At 35.9% G+C, this 22337-nt stretch overlaps 1 protein-coding gene across 2 annotated transcripts; it reads left to right on the top strand.

Annotated features, from left to right (window-relative positions):
- Positions 1 to 2316: 2316 nt before the first annotated feature.
- BIRC2 (baculoviral IAP repeat containing 2) lies at positions 2317 to 22011 on the top strand. Of its 2 annotated transcripts, XM_061204013.1 has the most exons (10): positions 2317 to 2797; positions 3301 to 3389; positions 4039 to 6187; positions 6283 to 6382; positions 10875 to 10953; positions 11531 to 11579; positions 17146 to 17388; positions 20178 to 20432; positions 21175 to 21216; positions 21297 to 22011. In XM_061204013.1, exons 3-10 carry the CDS (start codon positions 5287 to 5289, stop codon positions 21488 to 21490), a joined length of 1863 nt encoding a protein of 620 aa, XP_061059996.1. In that variant the 5' UTR covers positions 2317 to 2797; positions 3301 to 3389; positions 4039 to 5286; the 3' UTR covers positions 21491 to 22011. The 2 variants fall into 2 exon arrangements, with proteins under 2 accessions (XP_061059996.1, XP_061059995.1); XM_061204012.1 differs by lacking the exon at positions 3301 to 3389.
- The last annotated feature ends 326 nt before the right edge of the window (positions 22012 to 22337 follow it).

The raw sequence follows: 22337 nt of genomic DNA, 5'->3' as shown, positions 1-22337 counted from the left end.
TATAAAAACAATACAACTCAATAACAATTAGTACCACAAACATTCAGATTATGGTCTTTAAATACCATTTCCCACTAAAGGAACCAGAGCACTTTGAATAAATGGCTAATTATAGGTATTGGGTAAGAAATGTACAAAGCCAGCCTCCAAAGCAATCAAAGACTACTATGGCCATGTCAAAAGGACTCATGAGCCAACGTGAATAAGCTCCCATTGGCCTACTGACAATAACTGCAATGGATTATAACTCAAAAAATATGTTTAAAACCCTGGATTCACAATCATAGCTGTTCAATTTTAGGGTTTTTATCCATCAGGAATTTTTTTTAACAGTTAGGTGATTATCTAATTTTATTTTTCATTAGAATAACCATTCATTCAGTATTACTTATTGACCAGTTAATCCTTTTCTCATTGATATGTAATACCAATGTCATGTATCAAATTCACATATACATATATATCTTTTCTGGGCTATTTATCTTGTTCCTTTATTTGTCCATCCTTGTGCTAATACAATACTATCTGAATTACTATGACTTTACTATATAACTCATTATCTAGTGGACAAGCCCCTTCAGTCTTATATTCCTCCTCAAATTGTCTTGGATCCTGTAAATATTTTTCTACATAAATGTGAAAAATATTAGTATAGCAACCTCAGCAGAAAAACACAACTTATTTTTAAAAATCACCAGCAATTCTACACTGGAAATATGAAAAAGATTAACTGAATAAGTGGGTAACTGAATAAATTTAACACTCAACTACAAGGTTATATAGGATTAAAAGTTATAAAGTAGTATTTATTACACCTGAATGTTATTACGTGGTTTCTTGGGGAAAATATATAAGGACTTTGAGTTTTTTTGTTTTTTTTTTAAATTCATTTATTTATTTTATTTATTTTTGGCTGTGTTGAGTCTTCGTTTCTGTGCGAGGGCTTTCTCTAGTTGTGGCAAGCAGGGGCCACTCTTCATCGCGGTGCGCGGGCCTCTCACTATCGCGGCCTCTCCTCTTGCGGGGCACAGGCTCCAGACGCGCAGGCTCAGTAATTGTGGCTCACGGGCCTAGCTGCTCCGCGGCATGTGGGATCTTCCCAGACCAGGGCTCGAACCCGTGTCCCCTGCATTGGCAGGCAGATTCTCAACCACTGCGCCACCAGGGAAGCCCCGGACTTTGAGTTTTTGAAATATGAATTTTCCCCTATACTTTTTTGGTCAGGACAAGAACTGAAAAAGAGAAATAATCTTGAATAATCTTGAATCCAGAATGAACAATTCTTGCTAATATATATTTTCCCACACATAAAAAGAAAGTCCTGTAACTTTCCCAGAAATTGTAACTTGAACTACATACTGAACTACTATCAAAACTCATGTGCATATTTGGAAGTTTTTAGTCATTGGGAGCCATGGCATTTCTTTTCTCTGTATCACAAACTGTTACAAATACTTTCTTTTTACTATTAACACTGGAACAGAAGCCCTCCTATTCTGTGACTGATTGGCAAGCAGAAATGACAGGGACAGGAAATGGGAAATGGTTCAGGGTCTTGGAATTCCCCCGGCTGCCTAATTAAGTGGCTTGTTATTTGGAAGTTTTTGAAATATTTGCCCCCTGGAGTTCCCCTGAAAGAAGAAAACATCTGATTTCATTGACAAAGAGTGTCTTCACAGAACATAAACTAAAAAAATTCTCTCGCTGCAATGCAGCAAATATTTACTGTGTTCACCGCACTGCTAGAGAGGGGGGAGAAAAACGTCCCTGACTAGGAAAACCAAGATTTTGTATTTACAATTTTTCTATCAGTTAACTATTTAAACATGTCATTGATACAGGGCTCCTCTGTGGTTCACGTATGATTTTTATATACACACGTATATGAATGTATACACTCCATCCTAGTCACATTCAGGAAAAAAAACGGGGAGTGAAGCCTGGCCTGAAGCACCGTTCCCGTTGCCAGTGATGAGCTTCTGAAATTAGGACACTTTCGTCAGTGCATTCGCCTCCAGAACAGAAAAACAAAAGTTTAAAAATAAAAGATACAGTGGTTGATTATAAAATAGATATACTCCCCAAAAGACTATAAAATCAAAGCTTCAAAATTAATCCTCTGATGCTGTTCTGCTTTCCAACACTCGTCTTTTTTCCATTTTCACGGCCAGCTGTTGAAGGTTGACATCACAGAGCTGCTGAGGAAAACGGTTACAACTGTTCACTTAATCGAAGCCGAAACGCCGCCGGGTTGACTCCACCCCCGGACGCGGTCACCCACGCCGAGGGGAGGCCCCACTAGAGGAATCCGGCTGGGGCTAGACCCCAACCGGGTGACGCGGGGGAGACGCTCACCGCCCGCGCTGGGGCGTTTCCGCAGGGCTTCCCGCGATTCAAAATCTACGGCTCACGCTTCGCCACGTCCCTCTCAGGAGAATGTCAGGGACGGCGAGGGAAGGAAATGTCAAAAGTGCTCACGCGGCGAAATTAAAGGTTGGAACGCCGAGGGGACGCCCGGCCCCGCCGCCCCCGCGGGCTGACCGACTGCGCACGGCCTAGCGCGCGCTTCGGGCCGCTCTCCGCCTGCAGACTCCCCGGCGCCCTCGCGCGGCGTGACGCGATCCCGGCCGGCGCGCTGTCGTCACTGTGCGTCGGCGTGGGCCCTGCGCGGGCGGGGGGCTTTGGGAGCACAGGAGCCGAGCCGCCCGGCTCCGTATTTTGTCGGCGTAGCAGCTCTCGGGGCTGTGGAGGATCCAGACTGCCGCGCCGTTTCCGCGTTTGCTCCACCGGCCCAGCGGTGAGTGCAGCTCCTTCCGGGCCCCGGCCGCGCGAGGCGGGTAGGGGCGCGCGGGCCGCGGGGGCCCGCTTCCTTGAGGCTGAAGCTGGGTGAGGGAAGACAGGGCCGGGGGCCGAGGCTGGGGGTCGCAGTGAGCTTTCTGCTCTCTACTCTTCACTCTCGCCGAGGCTGTTTAATTCGGAAGCTCCAGCTCCAAGACTTGCGGTCGAAAATAATTTTTTTTCAATTGACCTGTTTGCAAGTCATCTCTGGGCGCCGCCCACTTCTCCGGCCCTTGGACTCTGACCAAGATGTTGGTCAAGTTTTTGCAGGGTTTTAAACTTAACCCTCGGTGTTCCTTTGTTTAGTATGTTCGAACGGAGACAGTTGTGTGGCGGCGAGATTTCCTATATCAGATAGTTCCAACCGCGCTCTGCCACTTTAGTGGTCTGTTGTGTATTGTGAGAAATAGTTGCGGGAAATTAATGGGTAAATTCCATAGTTTCTCTTATTTTCCCTTGCAGTCCGCCTCCCGCCTTCAACCCCCAAAGCCACAGTTTGCCTAAAGAGGGCAAATCCACCGTACGGTGCTTGTAGGTAAAAATCTGTAAAGGTAGGACACCAAGTTCTGGTGTAACGAAAGCATTCATGCAAGTCGTCACATTCCCAAGGCCAGTGTTTCACAAGCCATTGTACTGTATGTTGTTTTCAAGTTGCTTTCTGTGGTTGTTGCTTTGGAATTGTGAGGGCATTGTAGAGTTGTAGGGTTTTATTGGTGGGTTCCTGATGCATTTACTCTCACTGGTCAGTTTGCCTAGTCCTGGAGAGACTTGACATTAAAAAATAACGTTACAGTCTATTATGCCATCTAAATAACTGCTGCACTGTTGCTGATGGGTGCAGTCTCTTTTTCACCACTAGTCCCCCTTTGCCTCTAGCAAACTGCCAGAGATATTATCCTTAAACTATTAAAAGTTGTCACCAGAAGAGGGGAGGAGACCAAAGCCAAAATATGTTTCTTTGTCCATCTGTCTTCAAAGTTGTGCATTAAAAAAAGTATTCTTAGTGCTACGGGGAGTATATTGCATTTATTTTGATTAAAAGCTTTTCTAATTAGTTTTGTTGACAAATAGCTGGAATGAAGATGTATTATCTAAAGTGTAAATCACTTTTAGAATTTACTGAATAAATTGAAAAGAATATAAATTGTATTCATCGTGAAAATACAGTTTTCTAAAATAGCGTTTGTTTTTTCTTTTCAGATTTACAGCCCTGAAGAGTCTACTTTTTCCCCCTCATTTTTCCCCCTGCAGTAATAAATCCCATTATGGAGACTCAGAAACTTTATAAAGGGGTATAGTTTGAATTCTGTGGAGTGTAATTTTGTGTATGAATTATACTTTTAAAATATGAAGGGTTTTCAGAAAAAAGGCTAGTAGAGTTAATTACTGGTTTATTATGCATGAGCAGTAATTTTGTTGGTAATACAGTACCTTAGGCATTTGTGATAACACTAGAAAGGACAAGCTGTATCTTGATAAATTGATTTACCTTTAATTACAAAATGAATGATATTATAGATGCATGATTCGTTATTTAATATTTTTGTAAGAAGTTTCAGCTGTGGAAATTTTATGGTTGACTAGTTTATGGAGAAAATACCTTCATTTGATCAAGTATACTAAAGTAGTATACAAAGTTAGGAAGAAAGACAACATAATCATGATGCTGCAGGAAATGGAAACAAATACAGACAATATTTAACAAAGGCAGAAAAGTTAGCAGTTTGTGAGTTTTAAGCAAAATTCATTTCATTTGACATTATACACAGTATAACAGGTTTAGGTTCAACAACGCTTGTAGGTGTTGACATCTCCAAAAGTTGTTAGCTGAAGCTAGTTTAACCTTCTTAAGTAAATACTATGATGATAAACTTTGTGAAATTGGCCTTTAGATAATGTGACCATATGAAGACTTTAATTCTTCTTGTTTACTAGAATAAAAGAAGATTTAAAAAAAATATGTTAAAGTGCTCATAGGGAAAGAAGCCTGCATATAGTTTTTTCCTCTTGTAGCATAGTCATTAATTGGCTTGATATCCCGGCTTTGTAGCTTGTAACTGAAAGCAAATTAAAGGCATAATTTAGGTATTCTATCCTTGTTTAGAATTTTTGGAATATAAACCTCCTTGAAAAGTCAAGGAGTCTTAGCATATTTTTGGAAGTGTGTCAACTTCTTTCAGGCTATTAGGTCAGTATTACACCAAATAACGAGCAAATAGCATTTGAGTTAATAAAATCCCAGAGAGTATTAAATAGTATCTTGGTAATTTAGGAGAGATATTCATCCTACCTGAGTATCAACTCAGGTATAAATCCAGTAAAGAAAGTGTAGTGAATTTTACATAAGTAGGGGCCTATCATTTGATTCTTCTTTATGGCAAAAATCTAATGTGAAAGGAAGAGAATTGCCATGTGAAGGATTTTAGCAGTCAAAAAGTAAAATGACTCATGCACAAAACTACCTCCCAAAGACTTTTCCCAGATCTCTCGTATCAAAAATTTAAGAGTACGATGGAAGATAGCACGATCTTGTCAAATTGGACAATCGTCAACAAACAAAAAATGAAATATGACTTTTCATGTGAACTCTACAGAATGTCTACATATTCAGCTTTCCCCGTTGGTGTTCCTGTCTCAGAAAGGAGTCTTGCTCGTGCTGGTTTTTATTACACTGGTGTGAATGACAAGGTCAAATGCTTTTGTTGTGGCCTGATGCTGGATAACTGGAAACAAGGAGACAATCCTATTGAAAAGCATAAACAACTATATCCTAGCTGTAGCTTTATTCAGAATCTAGTTTCTGTTACTAGTCTGGAATCCACCTCTAAGAATGTTTCTTCTCCAGTGAGAAACAGTTTTACACATTCATTATTACCTACTTTGGAACATAGTAGCTCATTCAGTGGTTCTTATTCCAACCTTTCACCAAACCCTGTTAATTCTAGAGCAGTTGAAGACTTTTCCCCAATGAGGACTAACCCCTACAGTTATGCCATGAGTACTGAAGAAGCGAGATTTCTTACTTACCAGATGTGGCCATTAAGCTTTTTGTCACCATCAGAATTGGCAAGAGCTGGCTTTTATTATATAGGACCTGGAGATAGAGTAGCCTGCTTTGCCTGTGGTGGGACTCTAAGTAACTGGGAACCAAAGGATGATGCTATGTCAGAACACCGGAGACATTTCCCCAACTGTCCATTTTTGGAAAATTCTCTGGAAACGCTGAGGTTTAACATTTCAAATTTGAGCATGCAGACACATGCAGCTCGACTGAGAACATTTATGTACTGGCCTTCAACTGTACCAGTTCAGCCTGAGCAGCTTGCAAGTGCTGGTTTCTATTATGTGGGTAAGAAAATGTATAGCTATACATTTTATCTAGTTCATTTTGATTTATATATTAGGACACGTATGTATTCAGTTTTATTATTGTGTTTTCTTTAGGTCGCAGTGATGATGTCAAATGCTTTTGTTGTGATGGTGGCTTAAGGTGTTGGGAAACTGGAGATGACCCATGGGTTGAACACGCCAAGTGGTTTCCAAGGTAATTGTTTTGAAAGGTATTTCTACACAAATTCTGTGCTTAAAAGAAGTAGGCATGCTTGCATGATTAAGTTTACATTTCAATATAACAAAGCTTCTTTATACCATTAGGGAATTAGCCTTTTAAAAACACCAAATTGTAACAATTGTTTTGGTACAAAATGTTGTAGAATGTTGCATGATTTCTTCTTTTGTAAGCCGTGTATTCAGGATGTAATTTAACTTATTCTTGATGACTCACTTACAATTATGGCCATACGTTTCATTTATGTTTTCCATTTTGCTTTAAAGAAAACTTAAGTATTATAAAAATATGTAAAATAGAACAAAAAGGAGATAAGTAAGAAAAAGATAAGAAGGAAAAAGGAAAATAAGAAGGGACATGAAATGGATCTAGGAATAGGACAAATACAAAAATGCATATAATAAAAGCTGATTGTACAATCAGTATTAAGTCTGATTATAATTGTAAATTATTTTTTCTCTGTACAATTTTATCTTGTCAAGATATGTCAAATATCTCCCTTTAGTCACTCTGTTTCTACCACTATGTCCTGTTTTTTACTATAGCCTAGAAAGAATTTAGAGGCAGTGCTGTTGATGGAAATAGAATTAGAAATTAATTCTGTCTTTGTTACTGAGTAGCTGTGTGAACTTGGACAAGTCATGTGACACCTTTGAGCCTTTCCTCATCTGTAAAATGAGGGAGTTGAAATAGATAATATGGTCTTTTAAAAAAATTGTAAAATGTACCTAACATAAAATTTGCCATTTTAACCATTTTAAGTATACAGTTCTGTGACATTAAGTACATTCACATTATTCCTCATTCATTACCACCATCTATTTCCAGACTTTTTTTTTAAATCTTCCCAGACTGAATCTTGTACTCATTTCATTAATTCCTCATCCCTCCCTCCCTGCAGCCCCTAGCAACCACCATTCTGCTTTCTGTCTCTATGAATTCAACTATTCTAGGTACTTTATATAAAAGTGGAATCATATCATGTAGGTAATGTTTTGACTGGTGAGTGCCTTTCACAATAATGAGGAATCTCTTGAACCTCTTTAATATTCATAATGTATCAAGATAAATTGTGACTTTTTAATTCTCAAAAGTGATACATATTTTGTTTACTTTAAATTATTTTTGTAGGAAAAAAGCATGTTCCATTGTCAGAATTGTATTTTATTTTATAAAATACACCACACGGCTTGCGGGATCTTAGTTCCCCGACCAGGGTTGGAACCCAGGCCACAGCAGTGAAAGGGCCGAGTCCTAACCATTGGACCACCAGGGAATTCCTGATTTTCAGAATTTTAAATGATTTGATTGTGCTTGGCTCTATGCGAGTATGTACGTATAATTTGAAATTTAATGCTGTATTAAAAAGACAAACAGTTTTCCAATTACAGTGTTTCAGTTGCTACATTTTGTCCTTTATAAAACAAAACCAAACAAAATCTTGGTTTACTTCTGTAATTTATGTTTTGTTTTCGATGGTTAAGTAAGGGAAAAGGCCAGCGGTGCTTTTTGTAAGCAACAAATTTCAATTGTGGATAATCTTTAATCTCAGAAAATGAAAAACCAAAGTGGATAATCATTATCACTGTATTTTAACACAGTTTATTTATTCATTTATTAAATATTTGTATGCCTACTGGATACTGTTTTATTTTATTTTTTCCGTCTTAACATTTTTAGTAATAATCATTCAAAAGAAGAGATAATAGGGTTTATATTTCTATATACAAAAGGAATTTCCTTTTTTCATCAGTATTGGTATTTACACGACAGTGTGGAATCAAATAAAAAATCAAGCCAAAGCAAAAGAAAGAAGAACCAAATTAAAGTGAAAGGCAAAAATTGTGGTACCATTACATATGAGGTTGAAAATGAAATTAATAGGCAGACAAATGCAGATTTTGCAGCACACCAGGAAGAATACTGGGATTCATTTCGATTGAGCATGATAATTCATGACAGTAACAGCATTGTCTGAAGGCAAGAGTCCTAGGAATAAGTAGTTGGAAGTAATGATGGGAAATCAAACATCATCATGAGGATCTTTTTTTCCCTTCTAATATCTTTTTTTTTAATTGAAATATGTGACATACAATATTATGTTAGTTTCAGGTGTACTACATGGTGATTTGATATTTGCATACATTATGAAATTGTTACCATGATAAGCCTAGTAACCATCTGTCCCCATACAGAGTTATTGCAATGTTATGATCATATTCTTTATGCTGTATATTACATCCCCATGGCTTATTTATTTTATAACTCAGGTTTGTACCTGTTAATCCCTTTCACCTATTTCCCTATATCCCCCTGATAACTATTTCAGATGCTGGGAATATATCAGTGAATAAGACAGACAAAAGTCTCTGTCCTCATAGAATTTATTGGAGAAGGGGGAAATACGGGGCAGCCAATGTTCATTATACTTCCTGTCTTTAGTCGTTATGAATATAAGTTAGTCCCAGAATAAAAATAATTTAGAACTGTATTAAGATCATGAACATTGACAAGCTGTGTTCTCTGCATGATGAACGTGAGTCTTGAGCATGCTTACATGATCTCTACTAAATCTACCCATTTACCAGTTGAAGGACATTTGGGTTGTTTACAGTTTGGAGCAATAATGAATAAAGCCACTCTAAACATTAATAAACCTTTGTGAACATATGTTTTTGTTTTGCTTAGGTAAATGTTATACTTAGGAGTGGGATTAGTGGGTTGGATGGCAAGTTTTGTTTACTATTGTGGCTTCAGAAGAAACTGCCAAATCGTTTTCTGAAGTGGCTGTACCATTTTAAATTCCCACCAGGAATGTATGATACCTCTAAGAGTTCCACATTCTTAATGACACATGGTATTGTCAGTCTTTTTGATTTTAACCATTCTAATAGATGTGAAGTGGTATTTCACTGTGATTTTAATTAGCATTTCCTTAATGATTAATGATGGTGAGCTTCTTATTTGCCATCTGTATACAGTTGTCCCTCAGTGTCAGTGGGGGATTGGTTCCAGGACACTCCCAGGGATTCCCCTCAAGAAACCAAAATTCATGGATGCTCAAGTCCCTCATATGACATAGTACAGTCAGCCCTCTGTATCTGTGGGTTCTTCATCCTCGGAACTGTATTTTCTTTGATGAAGTGTCTGTTTAAAATTTTTTTTTTTGATTACTAAGTTGCGAGACTTCTCAATATATTCTGGATACAAGTCCTGTATTAGATGTGTTTTGCAGCGTTTCAGTCTATGGCTTGTCTTTCCTTTTTTTTATTAGTGTATTTGATGAGAAGTTTTTAATTTTGATGATGTCAGTTTATCAATTTTATCTTTTATGGATTGTGCTGTTGGTCTCTTAGCTAAGAAATCTTTACCTAAGCTAAGGACAAAAAGATTTTCTCCTAGGGTTTCCCTGGTGGTGCAGTGGATAAGAATCTGCCTGCCAGTGCAGGGGACATAGGTTCAATCCCTGGTCCGGGAAGATCCCACATGCACGAGCAGCTAAGCCCGTGCGCCACAACTACTGAGCCTGTGCTCTAGAGCCCGTGAGCCACAACTACTAAAGCCCCGTGCCTAGAGCCCGTGCTCCGCAACAAGAGAAGCCACCGCAATGAGAAGCTCGTGCACCGCAATGAAGAGTAGCCCCTGCTCGCTGCAACTAGAGAAAGCCCGTGTGCAGCAACGAAGACCCAGCACAGCCAAAAATAAATAAATAAAATAAAAATTTAAAAAATTAAAAAAAAAAGATTTTCTCCTGTGTTTTCTTCTAGAAGTTACATTGACAGGTTTTGTATTTAGGCATGTGATTCATTTTTAGTTTGTTTTTGTGTATACTATGGACATAGATCAAGGCTTGTTTTTTGCATATTATATCGAGTTGTCTAGCACCGTTTGTTGAAAAAACAAAAGGGAAGAAACAGAAACATGTTATATGAACTTCCTGGAACACCGTTGAGAAATTCTAGTAGTTTGAAAGCAAGTATTTGGGAAACACTGTCACATTATGTATAGATGAAAATACTTGATTCTCTATTTTTTGGAGGGAGGGTTTGTGCTTTAAGTATAGTGGTAGAGTGGACAATGGAGAAAGATTAGCAGATATTTTGTGAAAGATCACATTTTAGGAATAGCAAATTACAGTTTCTGAAACTATGTTAAGTACCCAAAGTAAATTGTCTAGAATAGCATTTTTCAAGCCTTAGCTTGTGCTCCTTTGAGGTCCAGACCTTTTTATTGTTGTGATTATATTAATGTAATCAAACAAAATATCACAGTGCATCAGTGCATAGTAAGAATTTGTAATATTGTATGAGAATTTTTGTTCCTGTTAGATGTGTATGTGTACTAGGTTGTGATGTAAAATGTTTGTACTATGGGGTACAATCAAAGAATTTGAAAGCCACTTTTCTAGAATAATCAGATTATATTTTTGGTATAAAAGAATTTTAAAAATTTTCCTCTTATGTTTTAGGTGTGAGTTCTTGATACGCATGAAAGGGCAGGAGTTTGTTGATGAGATTCAAGCTAGGTATCCTCATCTTCTTGAACAGGTAAATATGTTTTTATAATTGGCAACATTGAATTCTCCTAAATAATAATTACAAAATATGATTAGAAGTGACAATTACATCTGTTTTCTCATTAATTATAGTTACATGTTTTGTGTCCATCTTAATGGACATGTTTGTTCAGGGGCTTTTAAAAAAAGAATGTTATTTCCTTTTTTTTGAAAAATCACTCAACCTGCCACTGTACAAATTTGTGGTGGGGTTGGAGAAGAGTCTTTAGTGTCTCCTCCATCTTTTTGAGAAAAACAAACAAAATAACTTGTTAGCAGTTTGGAATCTCTGAGAGTGATTCAGCTGAAATATGACTTTTTAAGTGGAATGAGAAACCATTAATACTTTTTCCTGTTTTCTTGAAACTAGAGAAATACTTGAATTCTAATTTGGAATTGGGTGATGTTTAAGGAAATGTTTTATGATGATTAAAGTAAAACATAGCAAATTGAAGTATGTTTTCAAAAGTGTGTGTACAGTGCTTAAGATAAACTTATCTTAATGTTGCTATGTTCAGGTTGTTTGAGATTTCTGATTTTACCTATTATTTTTTTCTCCTGTTTCATAGCTATTGTCAACTTCAGATACTCCCGGAGATGAAAATGCTGATCCACCAAGTATGTATGAAAATATTCCAAATATAGAATAGGATTTTTTTGTAAGAATATTAAGAATGAAAGTATGTAAACAAAGGATTTCTGAGGTCATAGAAAAAAGTGCTAGAAAGTTAATAAATATTATGTATCTACTAAGATTCATGACATTTTTAGAGGATTCTTGGAAGTATTCTAATTTTTGTTCCTAAAGTGCTGACATTCTCACTGGAGAGACAAGACAAGTGCAAAAGAAAAACAACTTCAAGGAATACCAAATGAGAAGAGCAAATAATAAGCCCTCCAAAGAGGAGATGTTTGTATAAGCTAGCATGTTTGGAAAGGCCCAGTTCACATGATTTGAAAATTGGGCTAGATATTAGGTATTTGCCAGGTACGTAGTAGTTTAGTGCAAGGATAGGAAATATATCTTCTGGTTATAATTTAATTTTAGCCACATCTGGTATTTAGTGTATACTGTTATTCAGGTCTCCTTTTTCCTTATTAACTTTCTGTCTGGATGATCTAGCCAGTGTTGAAAGTGGGATATTGAAGTCCCCTACTATTGTATTGCTCTCTATTTCTTTCTTTAGTTATGTTAATATTTGCTTTAAATATTTAGATGCTTCAATGTTTGTTGCATATAAATTTACAGTTGTTTTATGTACTCTTAATGAGTTGACCCCTTCATCACTACATACAGTGATCTTCTTTGTCTCTTGTCACTGATTTTGACTGAAAGTCTATTTTATTTTATGTAAGTATAACCACTCCTCATTGCTTTTGATTACCATTTGCATAGAACACCTTTTATATCTTTTCATTTTCAACCTTTCTGTGTCCTTAAAGCTAAAGTGATTCTTTTGTAGGCAGCATACTGTTGGATCTTGTGGGGGTTTTTTAATCCATTCAGCCATTCTGTGTCTTTTGATTGGAGAATTTAGTCCATTTACATTTAAAATAATTATTGGTATTGTAATTATTGATATATAAGGACTTTTTATTATGATTTTATTAATTGTTTTCTGACTGTTTTTTTAGTTCCTTCGTTCATTTCTTCCTCTTTTGCTCTCTTCCTTTCTGATTTATTTTCTGTAGTAGTGTGCTTTAATTTCTCTATTGTATTTTCTGTATGCACTATAGGTTTTTTCTTTGTGTTTACCATGAAGCTTATGTAAAATATCTTAGATACAATAGTCTATTTTAAGCTGATAACAACTTACCTTCAATCATTTACAAAAACTCTACAGTTTTACTTCTCCTCACCCCATGTTTTATACTATTGATGTCATACTTTTTATCTTTTTATATTCTGCATCCAGTAACAAGTTATTATAGTTAATAATATTATTGTTTTGTATTTTGTATTTTTATGTTTTTTTTTATAAATATTTCTTTTTTCTTTTAACTTTTATTGGAGTATAGTTGGTTTACAATGTTGTGTTAGTTTCAGGTGTACAGCATAGTGATTTAGTTATACATATACATATATTCATTCTTTTTCAGATTCTTTTCCCATATAGTTTATTGTAGAATATTGAGTAGAGTTCCCTCTGTAAGTCCTTGTTGGTTATCTATTTTATATATAGTAATGTGCGTATGTTAATCCCAAGTTCCTGATTTACCCCTCCCTGCCCCCCACATTTCCCTTTTGGTAACCATGTTTGTTTCTGAAATCTGTGAGTCTGTTTCCGTTTTGTAAATAAGTTCATTAAATCATTTTTAAAAAAATTAGATTCCATATATGAGTGATATCATATGATATTTGTCTTTCTCTGACTTCTCTTAGTATGATAATCTCTAGGTCTATCCATGTTGCTGCAAATGGCATTATTTCGTTCTTTTTTATGGCTAATATTTCATTGTATATATGTACCACATCTTCTTTATCCATTCCTCTATCAGTGGACGTTTGGGTTGCTTCCATGTCTTGGCTATTGTAAACAGTGCTGCAGTGAACATTGGGGTGCATGTTTCTTTTCAAATTATGCTTTTCTCCAGATATATGCCCAGGAGTGGGATTGCTGGATCATATGGTAGTTCTGTTTTCTAGTTTTTTAAGGAACCTCCATACTGTTCTCCACAGTGGTTATACCAATGTACATTCCCACAAACAGTGTAGGAGGGTCCCCTTTTCTCTACACCCTCTCCAGCGTTTATTGTTTGTAGACTTTGATAATGGCCATTCTGACTGGTGTGAGGTGATACCTCACTGTAGTTTTTATTTACATTTCTCTGATAATTAGTGATGATGAGCATCTTTTTATGTGCTTTTTGGCCATCTGTATGTCTTCTTTGGAGAAATGTCTATTTAGATCTTCTGCACATTTTTTGATTGAGTTGTTTGTTTTTTTGACATAGAGCTGCATGTGCTGTTTGTATATTTTGGGGATTAAGCTCTTGTCGGTCGCATCATTTGCAAATATTTTCTCCCATTCTGTGGGTTGTCTTTTCATTTTGTTTATGGTTTCTTTTGCTGTGCAAAATATATTGTTGTTTTTTAACTTATGCTAGAGATACAGTATAGGGTGTTATGAATTTGACTACATATTTACCTTTACCAGTAAGTTTTATTTCATGTTGTTACTTAGCGTCTCTTCATTTTAACTTGAAGAAATCACTTTAGCATTTCTTGTAAGGCAGGTTTAGTGTTGATGAACTCCCTCAACTTTTGTTTGTCTGGAATGTTTTTATCTCTCCTTCATTTCTGAAGGACAGTTTTGCCAGTGTTCTTGGTTGGCATTTTTTTTTTTTTCTTTTAACACTTTGATATATTAAGTCATTGTCTCCTGGCCTTTAAGGTTTCTGCAGAGAAATGTGCTGATAGCCTTAGGGGGTTCCTTTGTATGTGAGGAGTCATTTTTTTCTTGCTGCTTTCAAAATGCTTTCTTTGTCTTTTTGCTTTTAATATTTTGACTATAATGTGTCTTGGAGTAATCTTTGGGCTGATCTTGCTTGAGGTTCTTTGAGCTTACTGTTTGTGGTTATCCATATCTCTCCCAAGATTTGGGAGCTGAAGTTTTCAGCTATTATTTCTTTAAGCTTTCTTCCCTTTTTTCTGTCTTCTGGGATTCCCGTGATTTGACTGTTCATTCGTTTGATGGTGTTCTATAATTCATGTAGGCTTCCTTCACTCTTTCATTCTCTTTTCTTTTTGTTCCTGTAACTGGCTAATTTCAAATGATCTCCATTTGAGTTCTCTGATTCTTTCTTCTGCATGAGCAAGTCTGTTGTTGAAGTTCTCTATTGATTTTTTTCAGTTCTGTCCTTGTATTCTTCAGCTCCAGGTTTTCTGTTTGATTCTTTTTTGTGGTTTCTATTTGTTGATAAAACTTCTGATTTTGTTCATGCATTGTTATCTTCATTTCATTTAGTTGTTTATCTTTGTTCTCTTGAATTTTGTTGAGTTTTTTTAAGGTGACTCTATTGAGTTCCTTGTCAGGCAAATCATAGATCGTCATTTCTTTGGGGTCAGTTCTGGATCTTTATTGGTTTCTTGTGATGGTGTCATATGTGCCTGATTTGTATGATATTTTTATGTAGCCTTGCCTTGGTGTCTGTGCATTTGAGGGAGTAAACACTGCTTGCAGTCTTTATTGACTGGTTTTGGCAGGTAAAGACCTTCTCCTTTCAGTCTTGATGGATACGGAGCTGTTTTTGGGTTTGTAGCTGGGACCATGGTCAGGGATTCAGGTGCCTGGTACAGACCAGTCTTATCAAAATGGCTCTCTTTGGTCTTGGAATACACTGGCGTTTCATAATCTTATACCTAAATCCCAAAGCCTCCCACAAAGGCACTTCTGTCCTTGGATGGATTCCAAAATGTTGTTGAGTGGGGATACAAGTTGGGGGCATCTTAACCGGCAATCTTGCTATCATTAGTTTCCTGCATCCTTCTTAAGGTATGTTCCTCACTTGGCTTCCTGGACACCACATTCTTGGTTTTCCCCTATTTCCCTGGTTGATCATGAACAATTTCCTTTGGTGGTTACTCCTTTTTCAAACCTCTAAATGATGGAGTACCTCTCAACATTCAACCCAAATGTATTTCTTCATTTCCTGAGCTGCAGACTAGCATGTTCAACTACCTGTTTAAATTTCTACGTGGTTATACTGGGTGTCTCAGAGTTAATATAACCAAAGCAAACATTTTCTCCCCGTCCTTCATCCCTCAAATTTGCTCTTTCTCTGGTCTTCCCAACTCAGTTAATGGCACTCACTTCCTAAGGTCAAAAGTTGACTTAAGTTAGACATCATCCCTGATTCCTCCTTTTAGTTTGTATATTTAATCTATTAGAAGTCATTTCATCTCTGCCTTTATAATATGTCCCAAATCTTACCACTTCTTTCCATCTCCACCACTATTAACCTGATTCAAGCTGCCATGAATGCCATAAAGTCATTTTACCTCATTAAAGTTTATCCATTTTACCTCATTAAAGTTTATCACAGAGCTGTCAGAATCATCTTTTGAAAAAACAAATCAGGTTTTATCAGTACCCTACTTCAAACCCTCCTAGAATATTGTAGCAAACTTAGAATAAAATATAAACTCCTCAAAAGGCTCTACATGATCTAGGTATCACCCTCGTCTCTGACTTTGCACCACCTTTCTGTTTCTTGAATATGTCAAGCTTTTCTCTTGACTTGAGGCTTTTATACTTGCTGTTCTCTTTGCCTGAAAGACTTCTTTCAGATATTCCCATAGCTCCTTATCTTTCAGGTGTTTGTTCTGGCGTGTTCTCTTTTCAGACAGTGTTTCCACATATGTTTGAGCAAGGGAGCACATACACATTGTATATTTATTTTTATTATAAAACAGTTTTCCAGCAGATGGCAGTAAAGTGTCTTGAAGAATGATGTCATTTTGTAATTTTCACTGAAGTGCTATATTGGCTAGCATTGACCCTGTTCTCAGAAAATGCTTCTCTGATCATCCTATCCTAATTGTCCTTCTGCTTCCTAGTTTGTTTTAATCACGTTATTCTGCTTTATTCTCTTCAGAACATCTGTCACTATCTGAAATCATATTACTTCTTTAATCACATTTGTTACCCATTTTTAGATGTATTTTGTGTGAATTTAGTCTTCCACTTTACTGTTCTTCCCATCTTTGTTTATTTTATTCTCTGTTTCATCTGTCCACCTCTCTAGGTCTTGTCCATCCTGTAAGTTCAAACTCTAATGCCATCTTTTCCATGAAGTTTTTGTTGATTTCCCCCACTTTTCTAGCTGAGTTGAGATAATTTTTCACTTTTAAATTTGTGTAGCATCTCAGTTTCCAAAATTGACTGTACATCAGAATCATTTGAGGAATATTTAGAATATTCCTATGCCCCATCCCTGAGAGTCTCTAATTAAGTAGGTCTAGGATGTGGGAAGTGGTATTTTTTAAAAATACAGCCTATTACTACACTCTTATTTGATGCTTATCAGGTTCAAATGTTTGTTGGAGTTATAGGTAATTGGTGCATATAGCTCATCTCCCTTACCAGGATATAATCCGCAGTAAAGACTGTATCATAGTCATTATTGTTCTCTGTATTTTTATATTTATGGAATTTATACAAATACATGTCTTTTAAACTAGTTGTTCATTTTGGACCTGGAGAAAGTTCTTCAGATGATGCAGTCATGATGAATACACCTGTGGTTAAAGCTGCCTTGGAAATGGGCTTTAGTAGAAGCCTGGTAAAGCAGACAATTCAGAGTAAAATCCTAACAACTGGAGAGAATTACAGAACAGTTAATGATATTGTGTCAGCACTTCTTAATGCTGAAGATGAAAATAGAGAAGAAGAGAAGGAAAGACAAACTGAAGAAACAGCATCAGGTATTTGGGAATGTTAGTCACCTGCATTACTTCCATTGAGGGCTCATAGGACTGTCTCACATGTTGCAGGACAGTGAGCATCCCCCTTTGTCCACTAACTGCTGGTGGCAGCCACCAGTCATTTCCAACCTCACATCACCTTCTCCACTGTGGGCAATGTATCATCCTAGTCAAGAAGCACTGACTACAGTTTTTTTTTTTGAATGTTTATTTTCCAAGAAGATTGCGATTTATGCTAATCAGAGGATTTTAGCATAATTCCTTTCTTGAGCTATATTGCATTTCTTCCTCATACATTAACAAATACAAACTATTTTGAAAAAGCAGGATTTTATAGTTGGGTGCCTGTCTTATTTCTACTTTTTTTTTTTTTTTAAGTTCCTTCAAATCATATTAACGTGGTATTTGACTGTCTAATCCTTGCTTAGTGATCCTTATACAAAAAATAGAACCCATGATGAAATCCTAGGCTTTGATGAGAAGCACCTGCCCAGTCCAAAGATAGTAGAGAACTGATTTTGGTATTCATCCAGATTATGTTAAGCCTCACACTCCCAAAACAAATCTTTTGAGTAATCATTCCTTTAATAAATGTTGAGGATGAGCACCTGTGCCAAATACTGTGCTATTCATGGTGCTTACTTTCAAGGAGCTTATAGACTAGCTGTGGAAACTAGTTTGCAGAAGATAGGGTTAAAGGGCCAGCAGAGGTGAAGGTTGCATTTATAGTGTAAATTGGGGCATTTGGGTTGGAAGACACTTTCTTGGTTTAAGCTTTTAAGTAATGATAGGAATAGTTTGAGAACCTCATTGTTTGGCCATGTAGCACGGTGTTTGAAGTCTGATTTCTAGTTGAGACAGGTTTGTGTTTAAACCCTGGCACTGTCAGTTACCAGGTTGGCAATTAATTTAACCAGACCTCAGTTTTTCTCCTCTGTAAAATGGGGATGATAACAGTACAAATTGCATGGGGCAGCTGTAGGAATTAAATGAGATGTTACAAGTAAAACAGTTTAGCACAATGCCTAGGACATCAACAAAAATTTTTAAGTAGATTTATTTGGGAAATGGGAAGGGCTTCGTGAAATAAAGGGCCTGAGGAGAGTGAAAAGATTTAAAGACTGTTAACCAGTAATAAAACACGGGTTAAATGAAATCACTGTAATAAAACTGGTCACCATAGTTTTGTGACTTTCTTGTTCTTTGTAAAGTTCAATGAATAGTCTTGAATTATGGATTTTTTGTCGTCGTTTGCTTTGTTTTGTTTTTGGCCGAGTGGCATGTGGGATCTTAGTTTCCTGACCAGGGATCGAACCACTCCCCCTGCAGTGGAAGTGCAGAATCTTAACCACTGGACTGCCAGCGAAGTCCCTTGAAGTACGGATTAGAAATTGTTTCTTAATAAGCAAACAAGTCAGAAAAGGAATAGGGAGGAAGAATTTAGGATGCTAATAAGAGAAGATCATTGAGACACCTGACTACATCTAGACTAGAATGGGAAGTAAGCAAAGCCAGGAGACAACTCTTGTGTTAGTAGTTGGGAATGACATGGAGATTGAAGAACAAATGTTAGTAGTGAGGTGAATTATTAAGGTAGAAGGATCTAAGTTGTGGTCAGAGAAGGGAATTTCATAATTTTGAGATGAATAGAGCATTTGACTTCTAGAAAGAAGTAAAAGGGGAAGGAAATGGTCTTTTTTTCCCCCACAACTTTACAATAGACTTCTTTTTTATTTCTCATTAAACTTGTAAATATAGAAATGTACTTTTTTTTTTTTTTTTAAGGTTGAAAACAGGTAATTAAATATTATGGTGATTGCAGGCATCAGAAGAGGAACTTTTTGAAAAATACTTTAGGAATTTATGCCCATATTCCATAAATGTAGGAAATTTAACAATGGATTTTGTGCTTTTTAAAAAAGATTAGGCTTGATTCATATGCAGTCTTTTTTAATTGCTATAAACCTAGACCTTTGTAAGACCATATTGGTAGCTGATTATGTGCCAGATATTGTGATAAATACTTCACATGTATCTCATTTAATCCTTACAACTCTTTGATCTGCATTTTACAGATGAGCAAACTGAGGTGTATGGAGGTTAGGGCACATAGCTAGTAAATGGCTAAGCCAGTGTGGGGCTCTAGGTCTGTCCTAACTCTACAGCTCAAACTCTTCAACACTGCTTTTACTGCTTCTTAAACATGGAGTTGAAGACACTAATCTGGGAGACCTGATTCTATAACTGATTCTTTCTGTGACCTTGGATAGGTCACAGTTAATGATATTGTGAGTCTTTCTCTCCCTATCTGAAAATGAGAAGCAGTCATACCTGCCTTGTTTAATTGATAGGATCTTTTTATCAAAGGAGACAATTCATATGAAAATGCTTATAAAAGTAAAGTGATATAATGCAAAGAGAAGTCAGTATTAATTCCATGGGGGCAAAGTACAGAGGTGGCAAATTTATACTGCCCTCTAAAATTCTCTGCTTACTTTCAACAGGATAAAGTAGGGCTCTAAGACAGGTAAATATATAGACTTTAATAAGTTACAAAAAACAGAGACCATGTGTGTACTTATATATAATATGCCTTAGCTAAATCTTCTGAAAGTTTTCCAAGTGACAGACATTAAACTGCAGAGGAGTAATTTTGTCCTTCTTTTTCCAGCTCCTATTTATTTAGTGTCTGAATTGTTCATAGGGTTGGTTGTTAGTATATGAGTGTAGTTGGAACAGTTTATAATCTAATGGATTTCTTTCTTTCTTTCTTTCTTTTTAACATGAAGATGATTTGTCTTTGATTCGGAGGAATAGAATGGCTCTCTTTCAACAGTTGACGTGTGTGCTTCCTATCCTGGATAATCTTTTAAAGGCCAATGTAATTAATAAACAGGAACATGATATTATTAAACAAAAAACACAGATACCTTTGCAAGCAAGAGAATTGATTGATACCGTTTTAGTTAAAGGAAATGGTGCTGCCAACATCTTCAAGAACTGTCTTAAAGAAATTGACTCTACATTATATAAGAACTTATTTGGTGAGTTTGTTGGTAAAGTTATTTTAGAAATTCTTGGGATTATGTTCATCTTTGTGTTTGACAAACAAAACGAATCCAATTAGCAAACTATGTACATTTAGCTTGTTCTAAAAAAGTGAAGTCTTTTATTACCCAAGTAGCATGGCTAAATAATTTCTGATGATATATAGCTAGAATCTGTGTTGTTCAGGATATAGTACGTGAAAAATAATAGGTAGTAGACGAAGCAGTCTTGTATTTGGTAGAGTGATGCCTTAAAAAAAATTTTTTTTTAATTGAGGTGTAGTTGATTTACAATATTATATTAGTTCCAGGTGTACAGCACAGTGATTCAAAATTTTTGTAGATTATACTCTGTAGTCATTCTAAAATATTGGCTGTATTCCCTGTGCTGTACCATAAATCCTTGTAGCTTGTTTATTTTATACATAGTAGTTTGTACTCCTTAGTCCCCCTATCCTTGTCTTCCCCTCAACTTCCCTCTCCCCACTGGTAACCACTAGTTTGTTCTTTATATCTTTGTCTTTATCTTTTTTGTTATATTCACTAGTTTTATTTTTTAGATTCCACATACAAGTGATAAAATAGAGTATATGTCTTTCTCTGACTTACTTCACTAAACACAATACACTCCAGGTCCATCCATGTTGCACATGACAAAATTTCATTTTTTTATGAAAAAAAATTTTTTTTTTTAATGAGTTATTAGAGTGATGTTTTTTGTATGTTTTTCTTTCCTCAGTGGAAAAGAATATGAAGTATATTCCAACGGAAGATGTTTCAGGTAAAACAAAATTAAGACTTACGACCAACATGAAATATTACCCTTTCATTTTTTTTAATGGAAGTTTCTGTTGTTACTAGGTCTGTCACTGGAAGAACAATTGAGAAGGTTGCAAGAAGAAAGAACTTGTAAAGTGTGTATGGACAAAGAAGTTTCTATTGTATTCATTCCTTGTGGTCATCTGGTAGTATGCCAGGAATGTGCCCCTTCTCTAAGAAAATGCCCTATTTGCAGGGGTATAATTAAGGGTACTGTTCGTACATTTCTCTCATAAAAGAAAAATAGACTATATGTTGCCTATATTATAAAAGTCTTTAAAATATTGTTTGAACATTTGAAGCTATCTGAAGTAAAAAAGGAATTATTGGTTCTTTAATTAGTAACATTTTTGTTCTACTCTGCTTTCTTTGGTACTAGTAATCTTGTTTCCAAAAGAATATCATGTATAATATTTAATCTTAACCTCTGTTTATATGAAAGGTAAGATTTATGTTTGAGCTATATTAATGTACATGTATGAACATAGGAGGAGTTAAAGGAGCAATCTTAATGCTATTATGTATCATTTTAGGAGTGACTAGGTTTGGTATTCTTTCTGAAAGCTTTGAGTACTACTTTAGAGTGTAGTTGAAAGAAATGGAAACCAGGAGCTCTGGAGTTTATCACAGTTATATTGCCAAATTCTCATTGGTGTTTTTTCATTTGTGTTGTAAAATAAGGATTTTTCTCTTACAGGTAAAAAAGCTTTTCCCTAATTTGTGAGAAACATCTTAATAAAGGTCTTTAAAAAGACTACATCATCAATTTTTTTCTTCTGATTTAAAAAGTAATTTCCATAAGCCTTCACAGGGTTATATAAGGATGAGATAATGTACATAAGCATAGTATCTGTCACATTGTAAGCACTTCAGATGCTAGTTACTAAATTAAAAAATTGAATTCATGAAACAAATTACCAAGAAGTGTTTTTTTTAATAGTAATGGGATTTATGAGAATTTCCTTTAGATGGTAATATCTGTCTAGTTGCTTTGTATATTACAGATATTATTTGAATTAAAAATCCATATCAAAAATTATTAACAAATAGAATTATGTAAATCTCCATTGGAATTTTAAAAAA

This window comes from Eubalaena glacialis, chromosome 10 (genome assembly GCF_028564815.1).
Source record: "Eubalaena glacialis isolate mEubGla1 chromosome 10, mEubGla1.1.hap2.+ XY, whole genome shotgun sequence".
Lineage (NCBI taxonomy): Eukaryota > Metazoa > Chordata > Mammalia > Artiodactyla > Balaenidae > Eubalaena > Eubalaena glacialis.
The sequence above is the reverse complement of the archived record's forward strand: the minus strand, read 5'-3'. Positions and strand labels throughout refer to the sequence as shown.